Source organism: Rhamphochromis longiceps, linkage group LG16 (genome assembly GCF_057381845.1).
Source record: "Rhamphochromis longiceps isolate RC_006_pf linkage group LG16, R_longiceps_female_GT1.1, whole genome shotgun sequence".
NCBI classification, from domain to species: domain Eukaryota; kingdom Metazoa; phylum Chordata; class Actinopteri; order Cichliformes; family Cichlidae; genus Rhamphochromis; species Rhamphochromis longiceps.
This window is the reverse complement of record NC_140572.1, coordinates 27,077,672-27,099,585: the sequence shown is the minus strand read 5'-3', so window position 1 is coordinate 27,099,585 and position 21,914 is coordinate 27,077,672. Positions and strand designations below refer to the sequence as shown.

Here is a 21,914-nt window from a genome sequence, read left to right as displayed (position 1 = left end):
TTGGCTTTCCCCTTTCTCAGCCTCCCCTCCCACAACACCAAAGGCCACCCCACATGATCGCCTCTGGCTACTTGTTCCCAAAACCCACTGGTGAAATTGTCTGACGGCTAATAAACATTTAGCTCCTCCGAGTGTGTTATTACATTGCAATTGATGGATGGTGCAATTACACCCCGTGTCACTTAGCTAAATGGCTATGTAATTCTAATGAGTTTTTATTCAAACATTTAGTAGTTAGTGCAAGGAGTTCTGGGGAGGGGGCAGAAGAGTGCAGTGATGTAAATGGAAAGGGAAGCAACACTTGCACATATAGAACACAAGTGAAAAGAGGAGAAATTAATACAGGAGTGTAGTGGGTAAATAAGATATTCAGGTAACGTGATTAATGTGTGTAGCTCTTGTTGACTGGACTCGGCAGGAATACGGCTTTGGTGGTTAAGATACTGAGTACTTATTAGTCTCAGTTTAAATTTAAATGCAGGAAGCTGGAGTGGAGTGTTGGAGCGAAAATTAACTAACTTAACTTGTGTACTCAAAATCGCAGCTATAATCTGATTCAGTCAAGGGCGTATTATTGTTGGTTATCAGTAGTGGTGTATTTATTTATCCAATTATGACTATCATCTTTTATTAAATGCTTACTAAACAAATAAACAGATAATGATTTGGGATTTTAAAAATAAAAGATTACAAATGACATCTAATGGAGTAAAATGAGAGTTAGTAAAACTCTCTAATGTAAACTTAACAATGAGTTAAAGTAACTTCACTTGAGACATTAAAAAACTTAAAAGTATAATACTGATTTCAATACATTTTGGGGTTTCTTTTTTTGTGTTTGTTTGTTTTAGTTTTGTTTTTACCAAACTTGTGTATGAAAAAAAATGCATGTATGGTTTGAGAATTAAAGGTGGAAGAGCAGGAAATTTAGTCTTTTGGAATAACACCTGATGATAGCGTTTCACATTAACATAGTGACAGAGTTAATGGGACACACTTTTAAATGCAGGGAAGTATTATAAACCTCCTGGGTGTACCAACAGCCTTTACTAAACCAAAGCTTCATCTTACTCCAACCTGCCCATTTATGTAGTACAATGTGATGTTTATAAGTATTCCATGTAAAATAATCTAAAATAATGGTTGTTGCATAACATATTTGCTGTATTTGTTGATACTGCTTTTTAATTTATCTGAAATGTATTGTCTTTCTTTGAAAGCAACACAAAATACACAAAACGGTCTTAGTGTATATTAGATGGCAGCAATCTCAGGAAATGTGGAGATTAAGAATAAGTAAGCCCACTTCAATAGTAACTCATGCTGTTAATGTGTCCAGTGTAACCAGCAGGAGATTGTGGTTTAAAAAGTTTGAGCAACCAAAATAATAAGAGCGTGACAAACAGGCAGAGAGAAGGTATTGTCTTACAACAACAAGGCAAAACCACACGGTCCCTTATTAGCATGCATAAACTTATGATGGCAGGTATAATGTAAGTGTGTTTGAGGTTGGGGGTGTAAATAAAACCAGGCAGGATTACATGTGCTGCTGGTTGTTTTCAATAAATACTGTTATCAATTAAGTTTTCTTTTTCTTATTTAAACAAGGACGGAGACCGGTTCCAGAGGAGCAATTTTACTTTGCCCATCTTAACACTAGCCATTCAAATGGACTCCCCAATCTAAGTCGCAGTGGGTAGAAATTGATTTCGATCCTCCTGAGAAGCTGGTCCATATCATTCACTTCTTTTTTTAGGCAAGTTGCAGAGGGAGGCAGATATGAAGTTTGAAAGGCATCAGAGAAGCAGGGTGGGCTATTGTCACAGCCCAGTTTGCTTCTCCTCTCGACTGCCTCTCTATTCAGTGTGGCACTGCTATGTTACGATAAGAACTATCACCTCTGGTGTGACAGTGTGTGTGTGTGTGTGCAGTGAGAAAGTCTCATGCATCTTCCACACCATCTAATCCAAGACAGCTTGCAGTTCAAGCAGTAGCTTCTAAATGACTGGAAGCTACTGCTTTAGTCTGGTGATGCATGGCAAAGGAGACATTACAATTAGATATATTTAACCCTATACACTCTGAAGATTACCATTCAATCACAATAGAGTAAGGATGAAGGAAAGTCTAATTTGTATTTTATTGGGGGAGATGGGGAAATGAAATATTCCGAGCGCTACTATGTAATTTAACACATCATTCCACAATTTAAGCATCTGGAAATGAGGTCATTTGGTTTGCAATAGATACAGGTATCTAGCATGATAAAATAAATGCAAACATGGAAGTTGACGAACAAACAGATTTAAAAAAAAAAAAAAAGAGCCCCGTGTAGAGTTGCATATAAAGGCACAAAGGGCAGAACAGAGAAGAAACATGAGGATGCTGTGTGAGGTCGTTTTGAGTCACAGATGATGCTCGTTTTAATTCCAGTGAAGACAAATCACAACAGACAAACAGGAAATAAGTATTAGTATGATTAGTATGACTCTGCGTGCCATGAATTTCCCGAGGATATCATTATCTCCAGTGACATTTCAAAACTTGCTGGAGTATCATCAGGTTTACAAGATAATCAAGTGATAATTGTTTATATATTCATGGGTACATTATCAACACTAGCTGCCAATAGCTAACCAGGGACTTTTTCAGTGCTATCAATTTGGCAAGATGTAAACAAATTAAGACACAATGTTTCAGGAGCGAATGCTTATGGGTGATATTACATTAAATTAGTGATCTCGCTGCTGTCATACTGATTCTCAGACTGTTGGTGTTAGCGTGTTTCCATCTATCAATAGAAACATTTTGTCCTACTCCATGCCCCAATAAAAGTCCCATTTTACATATAGCTTGCAACAATAAAGGATGGGGATGCAAAACTACCCATACACGTTCACAAATTAAATGTTGAAGGGAAAGAAGGAAGGCAGGGTGTTGACAGGACATAAAAATATACGTTATGAGTTTTACATTAATTTAAATGCTATGCAACATCTGGCCACTAAGGCCTAATGCTGAATAAGATTTTCAGTGGTAATGCTCATTTGAAAACACTTAGATTAAGCAAAAGGGAAAATAATCACTACTTCCATATCAGTTGTAGTGTAATAAAAATACTGCTATAAGAAAATAGTGAACACAAGAACATGGATAAGGTTTGTTTCTTTATTAGATGCAATGCAAGTCTGCAGAGGCAAAATGTTTAACATGCTTAAAGCTTTCCCACACTGAGGGCAACAGTATACTGATGATTCAGTGCAGGTTTCCTGTTTTTTTTTTTTTTTTTGTTTTTTTTTTAAGTAACTCGCATTATAAAATAGGTCAGCACAGTTCTTATTGCCCTGCAGGAATCTACAGGTCAGTACTAATGGAAAAGTGTGTAGTGGCTAATTTAAGGAATGGCAAACACAACTCGTAGAGAGAGGTTTTTATTTTCTTTCTTTGTTTTTTCAAACATCTGACATTTCAACCTCTACATTTCTGTTACTTCGCAGTTATATCAGTTTGGATCATTTCATAAAGACATGGGAAGAAAACGATATCGGCAAACCAAGAGTGGGAAGATGAACGAAAAAATGTATGTGTCAGTCGAACAGTGAGGCTTATTTTAACCCTGTGCAGGTGTACAAGCATGCATAAACACAAACTTGCAGACACACATACTATCATTTGCTTTAGTCAATTTGTGGGAATGAGGGTTTAAAATGAATGTCAGTATGTTAAAGATAAACTTTTCTGATTTCCCAATTCGTATCAGTCGAAGCGACATATGCCGTTTAATGCATATGGACATACACACAACAACAACGTGCACGGAAAGACATAAACATGACACATCATCAACTTCTGCCTATCAACTCCTGCTTCTTTTGCTTCCGCACAAGGATGGGGAGTCATTCATTTTGAAGTCCCGCTGTCCCCATATCGCACACATTCATCTTTCTCCCATATGCACTGACAAGCGATCCATTTGGTGACTGCTGCAGGTGAGAGAGGAAATGTGGAAAGTGAAATAGTGTGATTTGCTAAAGAGTAAAAAGCATACTGAACTTTATTGGTGATAGCAGGAACTGCATAGTGGAGATCACAACCTAGACCTAGCTTCCAGGTATGAAGGTGGATATGACTAGTACAGAGTTCCCTCTGGTTGCTGCTGTACATGACAAAAAGCAAGGGAAAAAAATGTAAAAGTAAGCTATAGAAAATCATTTGAGACATATGTGAAAAAAGTTCTAGGGACTTGTGTTTCCTTTCTCCCTGTGTAGCTTTCAAACTAGTTCCTGGTCAAACTCCTGTACATTATTTTTCCTTGGCAACCTTTCTCCTCGGGACTTCTTTCCCTGAATGGTCTCAATTCCAACCCCACACTGTCCTTCCTCGTGTCAAATTAAAGTGATGGAAATGAACTTCAGGAGACGCTAATTGCAATTGTCAATCCAATCTAGGTTGGGGCTGAAAGACAGGGGCTCCCTAGCACTTCATCAGTCTTCATTAATATTGAAGGAGTTTGGTGAGGAGCAGGGGGCCATCGTAATCTGCACTCATCTAACAGTGCATCAAAAATTAGGAAGCTGGGGAGGGCAGGGACAGAGCCTGAGGGACAAATATGCCAGTCAAAAAGAAGTATGAAGGAAGATGTCAGAAGACACGGATTGTGTGCAGGAAAGGGATTCTGCTTACAAATGCAAGGGGATTAGCAATTAAAAATCAAAACTTTATACATGCTGCTTTAAATTGCAGTAAGTTAGTAAGAATGAGCCACCAGGTAAAAATATAATGGATGGAAGCATCAACAGTAATCAGTCATGAATTGTATGCAACAGACTTCATTGAGCTCTGGTTGTGAAGACTGGTTTGAGATGAGTGCATCAGAGATGTGCACTGAAATTCAAGGCGCATGGGTTAATTTTTATAGTCACAGGGTATAATAAATAGCACGAGTTGTTCTCTCTCTTGTAATGCCAGCAGACCTATTGCACAGTAGTAAACACAGGTGTTACTAATGACATTAATGAATGCTCTGTTCTGTTTAGGTACAAAGGCTTAATTAATGTGATTAGTAACACCTGTGTTTGCCTACTATTTCAGATGAAATTGGCCGCTCTGAAATATACACTTTTAATACCTGTTAAACTAGCTACGGTCTATCATGTAGCTCCACGAAGAGAAACAGAGAAGTGGAATAAATAATGCATGAGACAAAAGATGTAATAAGTAATTTTTCAACCACAAATACTATTCCTCGGTTAACAGCGAAGAAATGAGCACACCTGTATTTAATAAGCACTTCATGATAAACCATCACACCATTATTTCCTAATTAGTTTAAATGACTCATCCGATGATAAAACATTTAGACAGTTAAGACCCGAGAGTAATCTGGCCACATAATCTTTTTCATACTTAGTGAAACGGACGGATGGATTTGTTTACATCTGATCAGATAGGAACTGGGGCCTGGATTATTGATTCTACAAAATCAGGGCACTGCAACATGTTGATAGTATATTGTCATGGTGGAGCCCATCTGTTCAATCCCACCTCCAAGACTATGACAGCTGAGATGGGCTCAAGCCCCACCACAATCCTTAATTGGATAAGTAGTTAAGAGAATAGATAGATATTTTGGTTGATATGTTACATGTTAAATATGCGAATGAGAATGTAATATTTTATTGCAATCTAACCATTCAACATGCTCAGATCACTTCTTCACTTTTACCAGAGAGGCCTATGATTGAAATCATGACATCTCTGAATAAAATCCATGTACTCATAAAGTAGAACAAGTAATGTGCCAGTATTTTGTTTACTTTCCTTCATTGATTCTTATAATTTTTTTACATAAAAATCAATGTTTTGTCTACACTTCTTTTTTTGAGCAGTTCTGTTTTGTAACTTTGTTCATATAAACTATTAAAAGGTTAAAACCCTGTTGTTGAAAGGTTATGATGTCCATTTATAGTAATTTGTTGTATTGTTTTTAGACTTTCCTGCTCTTCAACATGAAGAAGTAAAAGCCAAAATACAGGAAAAGCAAACCCTCCCCACATTTTAAAATTAAAGCTGGAGGCAGAGAAAGCACCAAAACCCCAGAACAGAAAAAGCATCAATGACAAAACAAACATGAGAAAAAACAAAACAAAAACAAAATAAAAAACAGAAACTGTGTGAAATTAAGAGTCATAGGATAGAGCTGGGATGTAAAGCTGCTTGCAGGTGCATGGCAACCACAGACAGGTTAAATAGCATGACCTATAAGAGATTTCTGAGTTTGCCAACTCAATGGGCATGGCCACCCAGCATAAGAATAGAATAGCATAGATTAGAATAGCCCTTTATTGTTATTGTACATGTACAGCGAAACTGTGGGTGCTCCACACCAACTGTGTCAGAATAAAATGTAAATAGTAGACAGCAGGAATTATTTAGAAACAAGATACATATATACAATCAAGAGGGATAGCAAGCCAAGCTGTGCTTGACCAGTGAAATCTAAAATACAAATCAATCAAAATGTTACCAAAGTGAAAGTAATCTATATTCTAAATGCTCAGAACAATATTCGGTCACGTAATATTCTGTATTGCCTGTTTGCAATGCGTCATGTAAAATACTGCCATCTTGTGGCAGCAGTTTGTTGTTGTCTGTAAAAGCTAGCTTGACTATCCACCATCAGATCTGTTGCATCTGTCATTTCTGACAGATATATGAATATGCCCACATCCAACTGACAATGGTTAAAGTATTGTGTGTGAAGCACATTGTACAGGGTGGGCCATTTATATGGATACACCGTAATAACATGGGAATGGTTGGTGATATTAAAGTCTTGTTTGTGGCACATTGGTGAGGGGGCAAGCTCCTCAAGATGGGTGGTGACCATTAGAAGTCGGCCATCTTGGATACAACTTTTGTTTTTTCAATAGAAAGAGGGCCATGTGACACATCAAACTTATTGGTAATGTCACAAGAAAAACAATGGTGTGCTTGGTTTCAAGGTAACTTTATTCTTTCATGAGTTATTTACATGTTTCTCTTTGTTCACAGCCATTGACATGTCGAAGAGGTTAACACGTGAGGAGCAGATCGAAATTGTGTTGATATCTGGTGAACGCAGTAACCGGGTCATTGCAGCAGATTTCAATGAAAGACACCCTACGAGACCACCCATCTCCCATGCTACAGTTAGCAAACTGCTTGCTAAGTTTCATGAAACTGGTTCAGTGTTGGATTTGCCAAAATGTGGACGCAAGAAAACTGTCACTAATGAAGAAACATCAGTAGCTGTCCTAGCTTCTTTCAGCAAGAACCCACAGCGTAGCACTCGCCGCATGTCACTGGAGAGTGGCATTAGTCAAACATCCCTTCGGCGGATATTAGCTACTCACAAATGGCACCCTTACAAACTCCAGCTACTGCAGCATCTCAACGAGGATGACCCAGATCGGCGCACAGAATTTGCAGAATGGGCAAAACAAAAATTGGAACAGGACCCTCAGTTCACGCAGAAGATTTTGTTCAGTGATGAGGCAAACTTTTATGTGAATGGTGAAGTTAACAAACAAAACCACCGCTATTGGTCTGACACTAACCCACATTGGATGGATCCCTCCAAGACTGTTGGAACAACAAAAGTGATGGTTTGGTGTGGTATATGGGGTATAACGATAGTGGGTCCATTCTATATCAATGGAAACCTCAAGGCCACTGGATATTTGAAATTGCTACATGATGATGTGTTTCCCTCTTTGTACACTGAAGCTGGCACGTTCCCTGAGTTTTTCCAGCAAGATGGTGCACCACCACATTATTGGTGGCAGGTCCGAGCATTCCTAGATGAACAGTTTCCTGGAAAGTGGATTGGTCGTCGTGGGCCAATTGAATGGCCCCCAAGGTCTCCCGATCTGACCCCCTTAGACTTTTATCTTTGGGGTCATCTGAAGGCAATTGTCTATGGTGTGAAGATACGAGATGTGCAGCACCTGAAACTACGGATACTGGATGCCTGTGCTGGCATTTCTCCTGCGGTGTTGCTATCAGTGTGTGAAGAGTGGGAGAAGAGGGTTGCATTGACAATCCAACACAATGGGCAGCACATTGAACACATTTTATAAGTGGTCAGAAACTCATGAAAGAATAAAGTTACGTTGAAACCAAGCACACCATTGTTTTTCTTGTGACATTACCAATAAGTTCGATGTGTCACATGGCCCTCTTCCTATTGAAAAAACAAAAATTGTATCCAAGATGGCCGACTTCTAAATGGCCACCATGGTCACCACCCACCTTGAGGAGTTTTCTCCCTCACATATACTAATGTGCCACAAACAGGACTTTAATATCACCAACCATTCCCATTTTATTACAGTGTATCCATATAAATGGCCCACCCTGTAGAAACCTTGTCCTCTTTGATGGAGAGAAACAGTTTACTAGTTAAGCTGCTTGTGGATCACCTTTGACGGCTCCAAGATCAGTTATGCGCAAATGACATTGATTTTTAATCCCCAAGAAACAATTTGTCTCTTGCTAACCACCTTGGTCAAGATGAGTTATCCACTAGCAATTAGAGTCCACTGTTTTAATAGGTTTAAATAACTCTAACGCTTTAACAAGGTGTCTTTAATCAGATCAATCAGTTAACAGACATAGGACCATAAATAAACCCCCATCTCTAACTTTTGAAGAATCAATTTAGCACATTTAACATTTGTATTTATTTGGTTGCTATTTGTAAAAGAGCATTAATGGATTTTTCAGATTTCAAAACATTATGTGGCTTTCTTCTGTAATCATGAAGAGGAGTAAAAAAGTGGGAAAAATAAATCAGCGCAACCCCATCATTTAGTTGGAGTCCCTTGGAGTATTTAAACTTTCTGTTGTATAAAAATGAGCCATACCAGCATTTAATATATGTTCTTTTTTCCATTCTTTACATAAAAATGAAATGGAAATATGGAGTTTAAAGGGAAAAATCTTTATTTGAAATTTTTTTCCTCCATGTTTCTTTCTTCTTCTAGATTCTCAGTTGTCATCCTAACACCACATGTTATTATTGAAAACCAAAGACTCGTTGGAAATATAAAATGTTCCGTTTGTAAATTATGATTCCATAATTTATTTACAACTACAGGCAAAGAGGTGGGAAGTCAGTGAACTGTTGTCAGTCTGATAAGGCAGCTGATCACCGCATTAATATTGGGGAGAAAATTACATGTTTACTAATGATTGCAATGGCAAGACAAACAATCCAATCTAACTGTGTGGTTGTGGGTTCCTACTGAGCCTGGGAAGAGAGGAGGAGAAGGAAAAATTAATATTTCATAATCAGTTCTGTTTGTGAGCGCACACAAGAAAGTGACATGAGAGAAAAGAAGGATGCAAAGTGTGTGCTTTCTTCTGCATCCACCCAATAAACAATCACAGTATATGTTCAGCTGGGAACAGGATGTTATTTGTTTTAAGGGTGACAAATTATTGGAATTTAACCGGGAAGGTGTTTCAGTGACTTGTTTGGCTGCCACAACAGTGTGGATGTGCTGAAACTTTACTGTAGGGATAAAACACTCCAAAAGATGCTGGTGGTAGAGAATACTGTTTAACACTATAAACCAAAATCTAACACAGACTCTGCACTAGCATGCTGGGGGCTTGATGAACTGAGTATTTCTTCTTCACTATGTGACTGTCAGTCACTATGTGTTTAAACACCACTGTACATTTAATCATTAGTTATTATTACAGTTTTTTCTGAATGCTTAAACCCTAACTGTGATTCCTGTAGCACAATCTCTAAAACTATTCAGACTTATAGCAAAACCACTCACTGAGTTTGCAAAACTAAAAGCACAAAAACTGCTTTGCACTCAGTTTGCAATTTTGTAACACACACTTTGCAAAACTGTAGGCACAATTCACTGCACAACACTCAATTACCAAATTTCCAACACACTCCTAGCAAAAGTATACACATGTATGGCTATCATTAACACTAATTTGCCAACTGTCTGGCACACTTTCACATGTCAAAACTTTCTTAGATAATTAGTTCACTTTGCAATCAGCCTAAGCACTATAATACAGGTAAGCTGTGTGTGTGGAGTACAATGGAGGGAGCAGAAAGAGTGAGAAGTAGAGGAGGCCGAGGAAGAGGACGTGGAGGTGAAGAAATAGGATGAAGAGGACGACAAGGACAAGGAGGAGCAAGAGGAAGACGAGGAGGGGGGAGAGGAAGATGAGGAGGGGGGAGAGGAAGGGTAGGAAGAGTAAGAAATAGAATTGCTGATGACATCAGAGCTACAATAGTGGACCATGTCATCAACCGTGGAATGACCCTGAGGGTAGCTGGCCAACGGGTCCAGCCTAAACTGAGCCGCTACACTGTAGCAAGTACCATAAGGACATCTTGAAATGAGAATCGGTTAGTACAGTCACTTCGCACAAAGATTTGTAGCACTGCCATATGCCAATGAGAAACACACCAATACCATTGATGTAAAAATACTGAAATTGTTACTTTACAGAATTGCTAGATGACCAGATGCTGGGGGCAGAGGAAGCATGTTCACTGCAGACCAAGTAACCCATATAGTCATTATGGCGATTGCAAATAATCCTATACTTGGAAATAAACACTTGTGTTTGTTTTGATGTGTTTGAATAAACACCAGTACTTGAAGTTTGGATCCCTCTATGCTTATGGATCTATGACAGAAGTATGAGCTCAAACTGACATAGCCTACCTTGTGCACAGAGAAAGCAAAAGCCAGATGTGTTTTATATTCATACCATCAGTGTGCAGTTGGCGCATTGTGTGCTTAGTAGATGATGGCTTGTGTGTACTGTTTGATACGGAAACACCATTTTTACGAAGGTGTGAAGAGTTAATCTAGCTGTGTTTGCTTTTGCAAGAGAACTAAAATGTTTTGATTATTGGGTGACAGGTTTTCTTATTTGTGTGAAGAGTTTTGCAAAATTAGCCAATAGTTACAAAAAATGTGCTTAAGCAATCAGAAAAAACTGTAATCTCCGGCTCTCTTCCACACTTTGTCATAACAGGCTGCCCCTCCCTGAGTCTGACGATTCTTCCTGTTAAAAAGGAGTTTTTCCTTCCCAGTGTCATCAAGTGCTCACTCAAAGATTGTCGTTGTTTTTTCCAGTTGTATTGTAGGGTCTTTACCTTACAATACAAAGACTTGTATTCAAGTCTTGTACAAAGTCTGACTGTTGTTGTGATTTGGCGCTATATACATGAAACTGAATTACTGTGTGTGTGTGTGTGAGGGATGGGGATTTAAGCACTGACAATGTAAAAATTGCATGTGGTTAAAGCTCACGGTCTAGGTTGTTGGTGCAAATGTCCATATGTGATAGAAGGGAGAAAGCCTCAGTGCTGAAAAGCAGTTATTAATCACAGTGCAAGCGTTGATTCATCAGTTGTTGAGGCAGTTTGGAAGATAGAGTCTATTTACTGCTAAAGTTGTTTGAGGGGCTTTGGGGAGGCAGCCATCAATCTCTTGGCTATCTTCAAAAAGAAGGAGCCAATGCACAGGCATCAGTTTCAATCACCTCCCAGAGACAGGTGGTATGGTAAGCTGCTGCACAATAGTTTTGTCTTTACTTCTCTACTTCTTTACCTCAAGGTGATTTTTTTTTCCTCCCTCGGGAAGCATGTTAATAATGCATTTTATCATAATAATAATAATATTCTCTAAAAATAAATACTCCACCTTGCCCTTTTGCTCCCTCGGTGTTTGGCACCCCACATTGCTAATTAGCATCTTCAATTAACCCACATTAATTGCAAGCCATGGAAAGGTGGAGGAACCTGGCAAGTTAGTGCCACAGGGAACTGCTTTGTAAATGATTGGTGGTGTAATACAGGCGTGTAAAAAGGGGTTCTGTACTAGTGCTCTTTTAACCTCAATCTACAAATAACTCTTCAATGTAATCCTATACACATGACATTGTAAAAAGCACGGCTAAACTAGAGAACTGATGTTGTTTTATAGTGCATGGTGGTCCCATGTAGTTAAACAACAATCACACTTGGTTTTTGAGCCACATCTTTCCCCCCTACTACCGTTTTTCATCTAAGTCAGTGGGGCCCATTACCTCTGCAGGAGTCTAATGGTAGCACTTTTGCATCTATTGCTCCCTCTTTCTTAATATCATCTTCGTTTTGTTTTGCATCACAGGGGGCATTATCAGAATTGTGCTTCACGATGTAAAACACTTAATGACTTTGTTTTGGTGCTTTGATCAATCTTGGCGTTTTTGTGTCTATTCAAATTAAATACAAAAAACAGAGGACTTTTTTTTACAAAAAAATGTCATATTGCAGTATTAACTTCTAAATCATCACAGTAAGGAGCAACATCTAAAAAATACAGAATGCCTTGTTGGAGGACTACATCACTGGCAAAGCCTCCTTAGCCCAGTTCATTCACACAGCACTATTGGACCATTAATGCAGTCAGCACTTTAGTGTAACACCAGGGGAGCTCCCAAGACCCCCAGATAGACCGGAATCAATTGGAGTTGGATGCGTTAGTAGTGCAGAGCGCAGCCAGCATAGTCTTGAGTTGGTGTTCATGAGAAGTGAAGGGCTGATAGAGGTCACTAAGAGCAGCTGATTTCACCAAAAAACAGAATGCATGTGTTTTCTCTTTTTTTTTTCTCCTGTAAATTCTCCTGCAGTTACCACCTTCTAACCCTTAATTACTGCACTATTACAGTTTGGCCCTCAGTGGAGCTGGGACCTTCCATCACCTGACACTCAGTTTGTATGTGTCCTCTCAACCAAAGTGAAAAAACGCATTCATGTAAGCAATTCCAAGAGTGTGCTTCCACAGTGTTAGAGCACAGCCTTTAACCACATTTTGTATCCTAGTGTTTCTTTTTGATAACAATACTATTAGATTGTTGCAAAACTATACTTTTCTTAGATGGTCCAATTCAGTTGACTCACCTGCTCAAGTCTTGGGTATAATTATATGAAAAATGAAGCAATAAAAATAATAAATATCTTCGAGATTAAAGCTGAAGGCTCAAAAGTGAAATAAAATGAAATGATGACCAGCTCCGTGGAACTTTTTCACTGTAGTCTGTGATTCACGTTCAATCAAAAAGGAGATTTAAAGGATCAAGTTATTTGGATTTTGATTATTCTGTGCTTCAGATCACAATGGTGCGAGCATACAATCAGTTAGACACGCTGAGTAGAGAGGAAGTTTGATTACCCGCTGATTAGAACAACTTTCCTCTCTAGTTATCATTGGTGAGATAGACACTAATCCGAGTGCTGATTGGTAGAAAAAGATCTTAGCACAAAGCATTCTCTGGGTAACAAGGTCATATGAGAAGAAAAAAAAGACAAAGTTCACATTAAGAAGTTTAGACTCAGTAACTTGTGAAAAAAATGAGTATTTGTATTTCTATTGTGTAGGTAAAAAGACAGATGATAGGCATTACTAGTCAAAAAGGAATATGTGAATCTTTTAAACAGAATATATAGGCACATATCATTTTATTCAAATAAAAATATATTTTCTCAAATGTTCATGTTGATTTTTGTGCACTATTTTAAGAAATTTGGTGGTTCCAAGCTAGAAGCCTATAACTTTGCACTTAAAATGTGCCAAAAAAAATGCGGTCTATTAGTTGACGGTATCATGTTGTTTTTTTTCCCTTACTCTGAGGAAGGTGAGGTCACGACTGCGGTCAATGCTTGTGATCTCGAGGTTGCCCATTACAACTTCACAGCTCTCATAGTATTTCCTCAGAGTGCGATACTGCTGCTCCAGGTCCGACAGCGTGCTCAGCTTGTTCTCCGTTCCAGCACATACTACGAAAAGAGAAACAGGAGAAGAGAGATAAGTCAGTTGTAATCCAGCTACATTCATTTTTTTGACTGAGGATGGGTTTGGACATTGCCCCAAAACACCTCAATGCTATTGTTAAAACCTGTATTTTGGATTTCTAACAAAGTATAAAATGTTTTGTATGTATAAAAGGGTTTTAATGTAGAAATTTAAATAAGGACAACAATTTAGGAAAAGACATATAAACAGCTTGTTTTTCAGCACCACACCTGTGCTGCAAAGAATCTAGAGTGTTGTCATGTGACTAAGCTGGCCATGTAACACGATGCAGCCACTGAACCACTACACCACAAGGCCTTCCTAGAGCTTCCCTTGGTGCCTACAGGGCAGATGAGAGCTCTTTAGTACCTAGCTGCGCTGCTCACTTTAAAGGTAATTAAACAGGACCATTTCCACCCATCACATACCTTGCACACTCAAGATGACACAAGCCATCTGCCCTATCAGCTGGTGTTCCCTAGTCTAACATTAAAACACACATGTATGACTGCATGGACACAAACAGATAAATCCCAAGGTTTGTGGCTAAATCTTGAATCCCTATGAAATTAAACATCATTTGCCGTTCCTGCCCACCTATATTCCTTTACTAGTCTTAAAATATAAGCCACATTCACAATAAGGTATTGCCTTAGTGTTTTCACTTAGGCACATTTTGCAAACCTGCTGATATAAGCCCAAGTTACAGATGTACATTGACATTTGCTCCTTTTGAAGAATTAGCTTCATTTCCACACACTGTCATGGCAGTGTGGTTTCTCCCACCTGCACCCTGTTCACGCTTGATAGCAGTGAAGCCATCACTGTGACCGAGGGGTGGTGGGTCCTTCCAAGAGTCTTGTCACACTGTCTCCCTTGAGCTGTAGCCTCTCTCTGTGAGCACACCCACCTCAAAAGATCTTTACTGATGCTTTGCATTTCAATCCCACCCTACTATGTGCTATACTGCAGTCTCCATCACATACCTTAGATCACTCTCAGTCCAACTTGCACTCTGTCCACTCTGCTAGCAAAACATATGCCACAACCCATTTACACCGTTATCTTCACACAGGCACAATGCAGAAAAAATAGTTCTTATTCACTCCATTGATTACACAATAGATATATGTGAGGAGAAGAAGATTCAACCTCAGGGCAACAAAGGCTCAAAAGACAAATGAAACTGTGTTTAAATACTTCCACATGTAAGCAGATATTAGATAAGTGGAGCTATTCTTCTATGACCTGGACAATACCCATTCTATCTGGGGCTGATTAGCTATGTTGCGCATAGCATTCCGTGCTGCTCAGGAATGATATATAGCAGACCTGGGTGTTTTCAATAACAGTTAGCGTGGGCTTGAGGGGAGCGGGGTGGAAGTGGTGGGGGCAGGTGGTGGGGTGGGTCATAAAGTGAAGATAGGTGTAATAAACTGTTATTGCACCCTTGAGGCAGAGCACCGAGATCAGAGGAAAGGGGCATTGTGGCATGTGATGATGTGATGTCTGGTGAAATTTACTTTTTCGTACCCATTTGCAGACCTTCAGTAAGTCTGCTGACTTTTGAAACCTGTCTAATGCAATGTATAGAATGTTTACATTTTTTCTTTTCTTTTTAAATGTGACTTCTAATGACCTACCACGAAAGCTCTGCATGAGCTTGAGATGGTGCTGGCTGCCAAGTGAACCACAACTAAACCATCTGTGCATTTATACTGTAGAGGATGTGTGAACTGTTAAAGGTTTACTGCAGAGCCCGGTGCGCCAACTGGTGTAGACTCTTATGTCTGCATGTGTGTGCGTGAACGTGGGCAGGCTGTAAACAATAGACCTCAGGATGTATTTTCCCCCTCTCATCGCATGATCGAATCCATTTGTCTCCATGCTCAATACGTTACATCTGAGTCCGTATGTCACACTAAAGGTTGCATAAAACAATTGGACAACCTGCCCACCCATGAGCACAAGCTATAAGATGCTGAATTGTCAATTGTTAACATACTGCCAGGAATACAGGAATACACTGCAAGAACTAATGAATCTTCATACTGTTTAATGCTTATAGCTATTCCACAAAAGGAAATCTATGTCATCTGTTTGATATATTTCACTCTCTGGCACTCTCAATGCTGAGAATGCCAATGAGTTTAAGTGTCTTTCTTCCATGTATGAAGGATAATTGCCTGTGAGAGTAAATTGATGTGATGTGTTTGCGGAGAATTTCACCTCAGAAGTGATACATCGTAGCGATAAATCATAATAACACAACATTTCCCAATACATGTAATTAATGAGACTGTGTGCCAATGGGGAAAAAATGCACACGGCTCAATTTCTATGGTCTCGAACAGCATATAAAGGCTTTTGCAGCAAAGCTTGCATTTAGCCAGATAATGCGAAACCACATATTTATCAAGTAAATAGATAAACAGACAGAGAGCTCCCGTGTATCTTTGACAGACAGCCGCCAAAAAAGACGACAATGCATCTATCACCGTTTGACACGATCAAAACCTTCAGCAAAGAGTAAATTCTTTACACAAAACAAAACAATGTTTAAGTCTTTGCAAACAGGCTGAAATGCCCCTCAGCTGTATTTTCATCCATTTTAATTTCATAAATATCCTCATCAGGATTACACGGGAACTTTAGTGTTGTGATTTCTGATCCCTTCTCATTTCATTTGGTTGTGCACACAACAACTTCATCAATAGTGCCTTGTGCGACTATTGAATGCCTATAAAGCTGGTGAGCCTCCGAGGTTTATAGGCTCCTGCCAGTGAAGCCAGCAAAAGGTCATCCCAATAGCAAGTAACTGACCGAATTAAATAAAGTTGCAAATGTCACTTCCTTGAGTAAAAACTGTCAATAGCTGAACTTCGTCAGCGTGAACTGAATAAATAGGAGTACCTTGTAGAAATAAGCTTTACACAGTGGAAAATACTACATTTTCTGTCAGGCACGTTGAATAAAGTACCATATTTGAGGTCAGAGTTGTCCTTTGTCCCCTAATGTCTCCCAGATGAGCCTCAGTGGCTAAGTGTGAGTTACAAGCCACTGCCTCGGATGGTAATCATGGCCTAGATTATCGTCCATCTGCTGAGCAGTTTAATAAGCATCAGAAACAATAACTAGATGAGTGTTCGTGATAACGGCACGGTCCAGTAACACTAACCTCTCGTTGCCCTCTGAGCTCTGGTCATCTACCAACAATGCTGTCGCTGTCGCCATATGGTCTACCATAAATTAGCAATCGTGTCATCAGTGGTGCATATTTCCAACACCTTGTGAGAGTTTTCCACAAAGGATAACTTGCTGTTGCTTCTATTTAAATTCTAAATAATTTCCCCCAGGGATCAATAAAGTATTCTGATTCTGATTCTGATTCTGATTATGCACTCTCGCTCCCCTACAAAAGCAGACAGCATTGCATGCATTTTAAATATTAAAACAAATACTATTACTGGTACTATTTAGGCTCACCTTCTTTTTCACCTATTTTAACTCTATTTGCTTTCAGTGAACAAGCTCAAACACTTTGAGATTTCAAAACCAAAACAACAACAGAGAATGTATACTTTATGTTACTTTTTGTAATTGCAGTTTATCTGTATGTTCTCTGCCTCCTGCTGTTCTTTAAATCTGCTGTCAAGCTACAACTCCATAAACAAAAAAGAAAAAGCCAGCAATCCCAGTGTCTGATTTGGTTGTTGCCATTACTTATGATTACTATTACTTGTGCTATTAAAAGAGTAAATATACAATTATGTAACACAGCACAGCATAGTATAGATATCACACCTACTGAGTTAGAGTCATAAAACGTTATTAAAAATTGCTGATGACAAATTGCAGATTTAACTTTATTTTAAATGTATGTATTTAAATGTAAATGAAATGTATTTTGTAATCCAGTAATTACTATGGTGAAACTGTGCAGAACAGTGTGCTTCACTCTAACCTATTTTTTCTCTCTTAGCACTCTGCTCTCAGTATTTCAGTGGGATTTAAAGTTGTCTCCAGACAAAAAAAAAAACCACCGAAGTCACAGCGGAGTGATTGGCTGACGCTGAAACACACCTCATTACCCCAAATCCTCTAGCTTCTTCTTCCTGACTGAGGCCACGACTGACAGTAGGTATAGTGAAAAGACTTCTAGACCTGCACTGACCTGTAGAAATGCTTTGGAGTTTGTCTGATCTTCCACTTTGGCTTACGCCTGTAATGCACACGTTATGGTGTGCAATAATAATAAAGGACACATTAAGAACCACTGAATGACTCTCAGAGCCCTCGCATTTTGCCTGCAGAGCCATCATCCATAGACATGGACTGCCACAGCACCTGGACTCCCTAGGAACACAGACCTCAGCTCTGCCTTCAGTAACGTCATTTCAGTTTTGCTGTATAAAAGAAATTGCAGGTGGATGAGAAACTTCTTGTTCGACACCACGTGAAACTGTGAAAGCATGATGATATCCACAATCAGTGAGGCTTCCTGACAAGACTGTGTTCTTCCTGCTGTACTCTTGTCCCTGCACACCAACAGCTGCAGTGTGCAATCTGTCAAACTCAAATGTTTTCTTTGGCTGGGTCGAGTCCACTTACAGGTGGGAGATTCACTATCTGGTTGCCACGTGCGGTCCCATTCCATAACAAACAAACAAAAAAAGAACATCAGAGCATGTACAGAGCATGTACTTCCTGTAGCAGCTGAAGAAGGTCAACCTGCCAAAGACTAAGATGGCGCACTTCTACACCTCCCCTGTCCATCCTCACCTCCTCTATCACCATCTGGTATTCTGCTGCCACTGCCAAGGACTACAGCACGTCATTTGTTCTGCTGAGAATGTGATTGGCTACAATCTGTCATGTCTCCGGGACCTGTACACCTCTAGGATTCTGAGGCGGGTAAGAAAAATTGCAGCTGACTTCTTCCACCACAAAAACAAACTCTTTGAATCATTCTCCCTCCAGGGTGGAAGCTGTGGTCTATCAAGTCCTCAACCTCAGGCCCCAAAGAACTGCAGATGGCCTCATCACCACCACAGACCTTCATGCCACCCCATAGACACTACTTGTTATATTGATTTAAAGTCATGACACCTGTCACCATGTGTTGCATTAACATCCTTTTCTGGGCTGCTGCTTTAGCTAAGTGGGTGAACAGGGCACCACATACCATATGGCCAGTGTGCAGTGACCTGTGTTCAAGTCCCCCCCACCTCTCCACTTTCCTGTCTACCTTTAAAGCAAAAATAGAGCCTTTTTATTTCGATTTCTAGAAAACTTGCCAGGCCCAAGGTTTTGCATATCCTCAGGGTTTCTGTTTAAGTTTTGGTTAATCTGTAAATAGTGTTTATGTGTTCCATGCATCTACTCTTGTTTGTTAAATCTAAATGATGTAGTTTTAAGAAACTTATTGCAAAGTCTAGTACCAATTTTCAACCCAAACACCAAAATACCACTTTGCTCTGTTGCTGAGGGAACCTTCTAACTGCCTGTACTGATCCTCTCACCTATGCACCACCACCTCTTTCCACTGCATTAAGACATCACACAGACAGACAAGGAAATGTATTGGAAGATACAGCCTGAGCACTGTTTTCACTGGTCACTATAGTGTCACTAATCAGAGGTTCACACTCTTCCCACGATGGCAAATTGGCCTTATGGAAAAAAGAAGGAGTGAGTACTTCAAATATATGTTTGGACTGCATGTGGCAGACATTTTGAATTCAATAATTAACTCAGAACAATTTTCTCAGAGCACAAGTGCATGACCACCAGCTGCTTATACTGCACCACACGCTATACCAATTATGCTTCAGCCATTGGAGGGCAAAATTAACTAGGTTTTGTGAAATGCTGAAAACAATATATGCATAATTTATGATGCTTTTCAAAACTAAATAGCACTAGCAGCACCTTCTTCATTTTATCTTAAGCCTTACCAAGGAAGCGGTTGAAGATTTTCTTTACTGGAGAAATCAGATGCTGCTCCAGCAAAGATTAAAGCAGCCAGTGAAGGACCCTCCAGGGCTGCTTTGGGGGCTTTTGGCATGCACACAAACCACTATGTGGTTCCAGGGCTTGGTTTTTAATGCGAGTGAGGTGGATGATTAACCTCCTCTATGATAGGCCAGGCCAGACTACTCAAAAAGCAGGCATATTTTGCTGTTGAACAAAGAGAAATTGCTGACCCTCTTGTCAGGCAGCCTTTGTTCTCTGCTATTTCACTACAACAGTATTTTGATTAAGTATCATTCCAACACAGTTCACTCATTAAGTTTGAGATGGGAGCTTGTTCTCACCTAGACTGTGAGACCTCTTACAGCTCAGCCAACTAGACACTTATTATTGTGTGAGGCAGTTAGATCAACTCTTTGTCAGAATGCACTCAGTTGTGGTGGAGACAGAGATGTTAATTTACAGTAAACTAAAAGACAGGTGAAAGGTGTTTTTCATTTGGACTCCTTCATGCTACTATTTCCTTTCAGCAGGTTACCTAAAATGTGCGTTTTTGAAAGAAAATATGTATTTAGACTGACTTCATGTGTCTGTGTATGAATGGATCTGTATACTCTACTTAATAACAAATCCACCTGACTTTCCTTTTTAGCTTAAAGCACAACTTTTCCAGCCACTGATTTTTTTTTTTTTGAAGTTTTCCTCGGTGGCTTTGCCTTTGCTCTTGAAGTCTCAGAGGTTTCCTCCTAATACAAGGTGGAGTGAAATTTATGCTCTTTATATGCTAATAGTAGAAACAGTAAACCCCTGAGGTGGTTCATATCCCAACAGTCTGCTAAAGAGAGAGCAGATAGGCTGAGCAATGGGGTCAAATGAATCAGTTGCAAACTACCTTGGTGTGTAAGTGTGCGCAGACGCGGGCTGACAGTGTCGGCGTGTGTTTGTGAGAGGGACTGAGCACTTTGTACGTCTGCATCTATGTCGTGGCCTTAAGCTATTATGTTTTTAGCAACATGCCGACACACTTAAGTGATCCTCAGAGGCTCACTTCTAAAAATGGAAACGCACACATGTACCTACACACAAACACGTAGTGCTACTATTTAGAGATCATTTTGGTTTAATTTGTTTGTACTCACACAAGTGAACACATAAATCATGGAAGAACAAAACAAAAAGAACTGTTCCTTACATCTAGAAGAGGCTAACAATGAATTAAACATGCAGACCGACTCGTACAAAAAAAGCAACTTAAAGCTACAGCAGTAACATTTCTTATCATTATTGTGATTTTCATATATATATATATATATATATATATATATATATATATATATATACATATATGTGTGTGTGTTTTAGTACACCAACAAAATCTCTGACTAAAGAGGTGATACAGAGTGTTATTTGTTATTTAATTTAACAATGAACAAAATCTCTCCTTAAATCATGGCAAATTACTCATGTCTATGGTCAACAAGTTTAACCAGTATTTTTTCATCACTCCCGCAATAAATCTTAAACTTGTGCAGCGTATCAGTGCGTCTCTTTGTGAATGTGTGTGATGCCAGGTTACACACATGGTTTTAAATCAGCCTCTCTTTTAAATTCCTCTGACTTAATAAAGTGTAAATAGAATATTTTAACTTTTGTGTGGTGTTCGCATTTTTGGTACTCTGCCAGTGTCATTGTATCAGGAGGAAATTAGACATGCATCTGTATACATTTGCCTCTTATTTTGTCTTGTTCTGTCCTGTCATTTCTGCATACACTCCTTTTAGCCGTCAACCCATGACAGTGCATATGTGCCAGATACACTACTTTATTTTCTAGTATATGTGTATACCCACTCAGGAACTGCAGAATGCTTTAGATATTCTACAGTATAGCTGCCCCCATGTGATCTTTACTTTTTCTCCAGCCTGTTTCCAGAAATTCTGGGGATAGGAACCACTGACCTTCAACATTCAAAGCTTCTTTTTTTTTGCCGCTGGGTTTCCACTGCTTTTTGCCCTACTTCCTAATCCATTCTCTCTCTGTCAGTCTTAGTTTAGGTCCAGATTTTGGAATCCA

General features: G+C 39.3%; 1 protein-coding gene across 1 annotated transcript in view; it reads right to left on the bottom strand.

Moving 5' to 3' along the window:
• erbb4b (erb-b2 receptor tyrosine kinase 4b) overlaps positions 1 to 21,914 on the bottom strand; it is a 361,178-nt gene that overhangs the window by 183,149 nt on the left and 156,115 nt on the right. The window contains exon 2 of the mRNA XM_085385312.1: positions 13,701 to 13,852. Within this exon, the coding sequence (XP_085241438.1) occupies positions 13,701 to 13,852 (152 nt within the window). The remainder of the gene's footprint in view (positions 1 to 13,700; positions 13,853 to 21,914) is intronic.